At 39.6% G+C, this 6119-nt stretch overlaps 1 protein-coding gene across 3 annotated transcripts in view; it reads right to left on the bottom strand.

Annotated features, from left to right (window-relative positions):
- ALOX5 (arachidonate 5-lipoxygenase) overlaps positions 1–6119 on the bottom strand; it is an 81108-nt gene that overhangs the window by 60627 nt on the left and 14362 nt on the right. For all 3 annotated transcript variants that reach the window (XM_006837450.1, XM_006837452.1, XM_006837451.1), the window contains exon 3: positions 2544–2625. In XM_006837450.1, coding sequence (XP_006837513.1) covers positions 2544–2625 — 82 coding nt within the window. The remainder of the gene's footprint in view (positions 1–2543; positions 2626–6119) is intronic.

Raw genomic sequence — 6119 nt, 5'->3', positions numbered from 1 at the left:
TTTCTAACTCCAGGCCTTTGCACATTTCATTATAATACCTGACTTTGTCTTCTTAAGTTGTCTTTTGATATTTTCTGCTCAACTCTTTTACTGCCTTATTTCTTCCATTTGCTACACTAGAGAACACATTTCAGAGCCTCTTCTGACATCCATTTTGGTCTTTTCTTTCTTTCCTGTGTTTTTAATGACTTTTTGCTTTCATCTGCATGATATACTTGATGTCATCTCAAAGCTCTACTGCTCTTCGGTCATTAGTGTCTAATGCATCAAATTTTTTCTTAAAATAGTCTCTAAATTCAGATGGGATATGTTTAAGTTTATATTTTGGCTCTCATAGACTTGTTTTAATTTTTTCAGCTTCAGCTTCAACTTGCATATGAGCAACTGATGGTTCCACAGTCTGCCCCTTATCTTCTTTAGGTTGATGATATTGAATTTTTCCACCATCTTTTCCCACAGATATAGTCAATTTGATTATTGTGTATTCCATCTGGTGAGGTCCCTGTGTATAGTCATAGTAAACCATATGATTGCCTGATACAAAATGGCCAATAAGAGCCCATTTCAGGTCCCTAATACCCAGGATATCTGTCTTTATGCGTTCCACTTAGTTCTTTCTAAAACTTTTTATTGTGAATTGAGTGAAAATTCACAGAGCAGATCATCAGTTTTATATTCAACAAATCATAGACTTTGCTTCATTACATAGTTGCAATCCCTTCCATGCATCAGCAGTTAACAGCATTTACCTCTATTTGCTCCAACCATTGCATTCCTCCCTGTGTCTCCTGCTACCCCCATCTTTGCTCTGCCACCTTCCTCTGGTTGTATATTGCCTGCCCTGTCACCCATGTCAATGCCTGTCTACCCTGTAGTGCATGTATTAAAAAAATCAAAACATTTTTTGACAACTTCCAATTTTCCTAGATTCATACCTCATACATTAAATGTTCTAATTATTAATGGAATTATGCAGCTGTTTCTCCTCATTTTGAGTTGTGCCCCATCAGCGAATGACGGTCCTAAAAGCTTTACTCCATTCGCATCATCATGATCTATGTTGAGAAGGCAGCTCTTCCCCAGCTGTATTTTTAATGTCTTCCAACCTGAGGTGTTCATCTTTCAGCACTGTATCTAGCAATAGTCTGGTGCTATTCATAATGTCTTCACCTTCCAGCACTGTATCTGACTACGTTCCACTGTTATTCATAAGGTTTTCAGTGGTTAACTATTCAGGAGTAGTCTGCCTCACCTTCTTCCTAGTCTGTCAGTATGGAAGCTCTGTGGAAACCTGCTAGTATTTATGATGATCCCGCTAGGATTTAAAATACTGGTGGCATGCCTTCCAGCATCACAACCACACTCAAGCCAATGCAGTAAGACAAATTGCTAATGGCCCAGAACCTTCAGAAATGAAGATTTGGGTCATTCCACCAGGCAAAGCACCACGACCACTTGAAGTGTTTGCTGAGGATGTTAGGTAGATAGAATAGGGAATAGGGGCTAACCACAGAGCAACCACAAAGAATGCAGGAATGACCTGACCTGTCAGGACAGTCTAGTAAAAGGAAAGATAGAAGAGGGGACTCTCACCAAAGTCAGGCATGCACAGAGAAGAATACGATGTGAATTCAATGTGGTTTGATGTGAACAAGGAACTAATAATCATAATACTACTATAACAAATCAGCAATACAGTTAGCTCATGAATACAGTTATAATAGATTGATGAAATGGGAAAGAAATACATCAGACCCAGGAAGGAATGACCAATTATGGACCTTAAATTATGATAGGAAAATGTAGGAATCAGCAGACTTGGCGCCTGCCCTGGAGGAAAATAGCATAAAAAGTGAAACCAGGAACTGACTTCATGTGCTCCTCACTCACGAAGAGTAGCTCATTCTCCTCTTTGTGAGACTGTCTATGTACTTTACTGAATTTCTCTGCTTGCTTAAACCTTTGTCTATCTGATTCATTTTGTGTGCATATTGTGCCTGTTGTTGTTAAGTGCTGTTGAGTTGATTCCGACCCATAGCAACCCTGTATAGGGTTTCCAAGGAGCGACTGGTGAGCTTGAACTGCCAACTTTGGGGTTCAAACCAACTTTGCAGGCCAGCGCATTAACCCACAACACCACACCAGGACTATGCCCTACCAATTCTTTGGAGGGACAGAAGGACTGAAGTAGGACACAATCTCTCATTCATCTGCATTATAATTATATATGCATTTATATATATGTATTTCCACAATGAAATAAAATTTAAAAACAGTGGCCAGTAATCCCTAGGAAAGGAGATGAGAGGATAATAAAATTAACTCAAGCTTTTGTTGCCTCGTTCCCCTAAATGCCAATGTGGTTGATTTCAAGTTTTCCATCATCCCTATAATTCACCACCATCTCTGACTGAAGTGGTAGGTAAGAGGAAGCTGGGGGATTTAAAGGAACTGGTGCATTGGTGACTTGCCAGCAGTGACAGACCATATATATATACCAGGCACCCTAGATAGAGGAAAATATGTCTGCCATCCTAACTTACCGATACTGTTTTTGCCGTGTTTCCAGCTCTTTACGCCTGTGCTGCTTGAGAATGTGAATTTGGTCATCTCGGGCCAGTTTTGCTGAGAACAAAGACAAGTATGAGAAAAGTCTAAGATAAAATGGCAACTATGTCCAATGTTCAGGGGCCCCATGCTGCCTTGACATGCATTATCCCATGTAAGCAACAGAATAGTGTCCCCAATTTTATGGCAAGGATACTGTGGCTTGGAAAGGTTTTCCCTAGAACCTCGCCCAGGGTTATACTTTAGTTAGTAAAATTTCAACACATGGCTCAAATCCCATGTTCTTCATCACTCCCTTTACAAAAGACTAATCTAGTCCGTTATTGTTCTGCCAACTTATTTGGTGAGCATTAAGGTTCCTGCACCTCAGTGCTTACAGAATTTTGTCTAGCCTCACAAGCCAGGCTTGGCTTTCATCTGGCTTTACAGGGCTTCTGGGCCATGATTTTCTACCCCTCTTTGGCAAATATGTACATGCCCTGTCGATTTTCACCCAGGGCCTTCACTCTGAATAGAAACATGGACCTAAGGGCAGAGCTGTCTTTCACTACAGAGGAAAAGCATCTCATGGTCCTTGGTGAATTTTTGTGGTCGTTGTTTTTTTCCAAACCACTTTTGGAACAGTTCATTCCTCTGCTCTGTGAAGTTCTTATGTTTTTATACCAGAAATAATAGCTGACTGTGGACTTGAGTGCTGCCTTTAGAGAGAAGAAGGGACTCACAGCTCATGTTCCTGACTCCTATTGATAGAAAAATCTGTGACTTAAGATTCAGCATACAGATCCCAGCACTGTCCAGTTTCCTGTGGTGCCTCCACAGAAGACTGCTCAACAAGCCTGATTCTATGAAAGTATAGTGACATCAGGGCTCTGTGATACAGGGATCGAGGCGTAGTCTGAAGAGGGGAAACAATACTAAGTTGCTTGACTGTCTTATGAATATTGGTTTCCCTTGCCTACTATTGTAAAATAGACACTTGAGTGGGATAGAAAGGAATGTCGGGAAACACGATTACAGAAAGCTTGTAAGCCTGACTTCAGCCTATAATTAATTGATTGGAATACATAAAGGGGTTCTACAACTTGTCCAGTGAAATAGTCCTCTTGCAGAGCCTTTGCAGTGTATAGGACCTGAGGACTCTAGCTTCATGGAAAGAGAGGGACTGAGAGCTGGTGGTCAGAAGGCAGACTTGTAGAATGTGCCTCTGGTGGTTTAAATTATTATATATGCCTGAGTGGTTTTGTTTTTTTGTTTTTTAAAAAAAGCTAAAATGAATAGAGAGAAATATTGTTAACTGATGGTACATGGTGGGGATTGTAATCATTGTAATGAAACAAAGTATGTGATTTGTTGAATGTAAAACTGATGATCTGCCTTATAAACTTTCACAATAAAAACTTAAAAAAAAAAGAAGTATTGTTGTTGTTGTGAAGTGCTGTTGAGTTGGTTCCGACCCATAGTGACCCAGTATAGGGTTTCCGAAGAGCAGCTGATGAGCTTGACCTGCCAACTTTGCAGTTCAAATGGCTTTGCAGTCTGGTACATTAACCCACATCTCCATACCACATATACTTGACTTTAGAAGAGATACAGTTGGGTTGTATTTGGACTTAGTGTCTATGTGTCCTTGAGTGAGTTGCCTTGGCCTCCTCATATGTAAAATGGGGATAATAATACCTATGTATCAGAAGTATGGTGAGAATGAAATGAAATAATGCAGCACATCACCCCATTGAGTGCTAAACACATAGATGGAAAAACGGTTATCAACATTCTTAATATTGTGCTGGGTGGGAGTTTCCTTGCTTCCCCCTACACTTCATGGTGTTTCATCTCACAGTTCACTCTGTTGCCATGTCTCATGTCAGAAGTGAGGTATTCGACTGAGTGTTGCATCTGACAAATGCCTTCATTCTGAGACCTGCACAGAGCATAGGGGCAATGGGAGCTTAGAAAAAAAGGAAGACACAAGGCACAAAATGAAAATAGTAAAGTTGAGACCAGGTGGGACACAGCACTCTGATGGAGATACTGTGACTCTGATGTAGGTTCAGCACATTTATTATATATACAAATCAAAGGAGGTGCTGGGGGCAGGAAAAAGAAACACATCTGGTATATTGATGCAAACAGTAAGTGGGACTTTATCAGAATTTAACTTGTGGCTGCTAAGGAGATAGAGATAGGGCAAGATGTTTTTACATCTTGAACTGAAGATCATATGAGGAAAAACCTTGCAAGTTCCCTGTCCCCTAAAGCAGTCCTGCAAGTTCTTCAGTGGGGCAAGTTGACCTGGGAGTAGCCCCTACTTTATGGACCACAACTGTTCAGTTGCAATCCTTCAGTTAAACTACCCCTAAGTCTGAGACCTTCAGCTCAAATCACTCCCAAAAACTGAGGGCAGCTTTGTGCCTTTCTGAGCCTTCAGAAGAGAAGCGGCTGTAACAGTATCACTTTCTATATCTTGGCTAAGGTCAAGCCAGGGAACAGAGTCACAGTTAACTGAGCCCCTGGTGGGAGGAGCCCAGAGCACTTGCCTTCAGACAAGGAACTATCACGTGCTTCTCCAGCTATTTGTGGGTAGGGATTGGATATTTAAAACTTGCATTCAGTAACTGATTCAATGAAAGGATAAATCAGTGCTCTTGAAAACAAATCTCTCAACACTAGTCTGCTAGAAAACCAAACAGAAAAAAAGGAGGGACATTCAAAGAAGCCCTAAGATATATGTAGGATATCATCAAGATAAATAATTTACTTGTGATAGAAATTCCAGAACAGGAAGAGGGAAAGAGGAAATTGACAAAGAGTTGTTGGAGGAAAACATTCCTAACATCATGAAAGACAAGAAGATAGATAAGCACTGAAAGAAGCAAAACCAACCCCAAACATAAACAAAAATCACCAACACATATTATAATAAAACTTTCCAAAACCGAAGACAAGGAGATAATGCTGAAAGCAACTCAGGAAAAGTGAAAAGTTACCTACAAAGGAGAAGCAATAAGACTGAACTCTGGTTTCTCAGCATAAACTATGCAAGCAAGAAGGCAATGGGATGACATCTGCAAAACTCTGAAAGAAAAAATTGTCAGCCAAGAATCATGTATATAGCTACCAAAACTGTCCCTTAAATATGATGGTAAAATTAGGACATTTCCAGATAAACAGAAGTTAAAGGAATTTGTAAAAATCAGACCAAATTTACAAAAAATACTAAACACAGTTCTTTGGATAAAGAACTAACAACAGCAGACAATAATCAGAGATTAACATATATGACAACATCACTCAGAAGTTAACCTAAATATAAAGGTATCCAAAGTAAAACAAACCTACAAGACAAAATTGTGAGTTAGAGATATCAGTTTGAAATGAAGATGATTACACAACAAAAAGAAGGAATAATGTGGCTATAGAACTTCTGAATGCTGAGTCAAGTAGCTTTCAAGACAGAACAGACTGTTTTCAAATTTGAAAAAAAAATGTATAAATTACAGGATAACTTCAAAGAAAATTAATAAACCTCCTCATCAAAAAAAGAAACTCAT

This window comes from Chrysochloris asiatica, unplaced genomic scaffold, assembly GCF_000296735.1.
Source record: "Chrysochloris asiatica unplaced genomic scaffold, ChrAsi1.0 scaffold00020, whole genome shotgun sequence".
Classification (NCBI taxonomy): Eukaryota; Metazoa; Chordata; class Mammalia; order Afrosoricida; family Chrysochloridae; genus Chrysochloris; species Chrysochloris asiatica.
The sequence above is the reverse complement of the archived record's forward strand: the minus strand, read 5'-3'. Positions and strand labels throughout refer to the sequence as shown.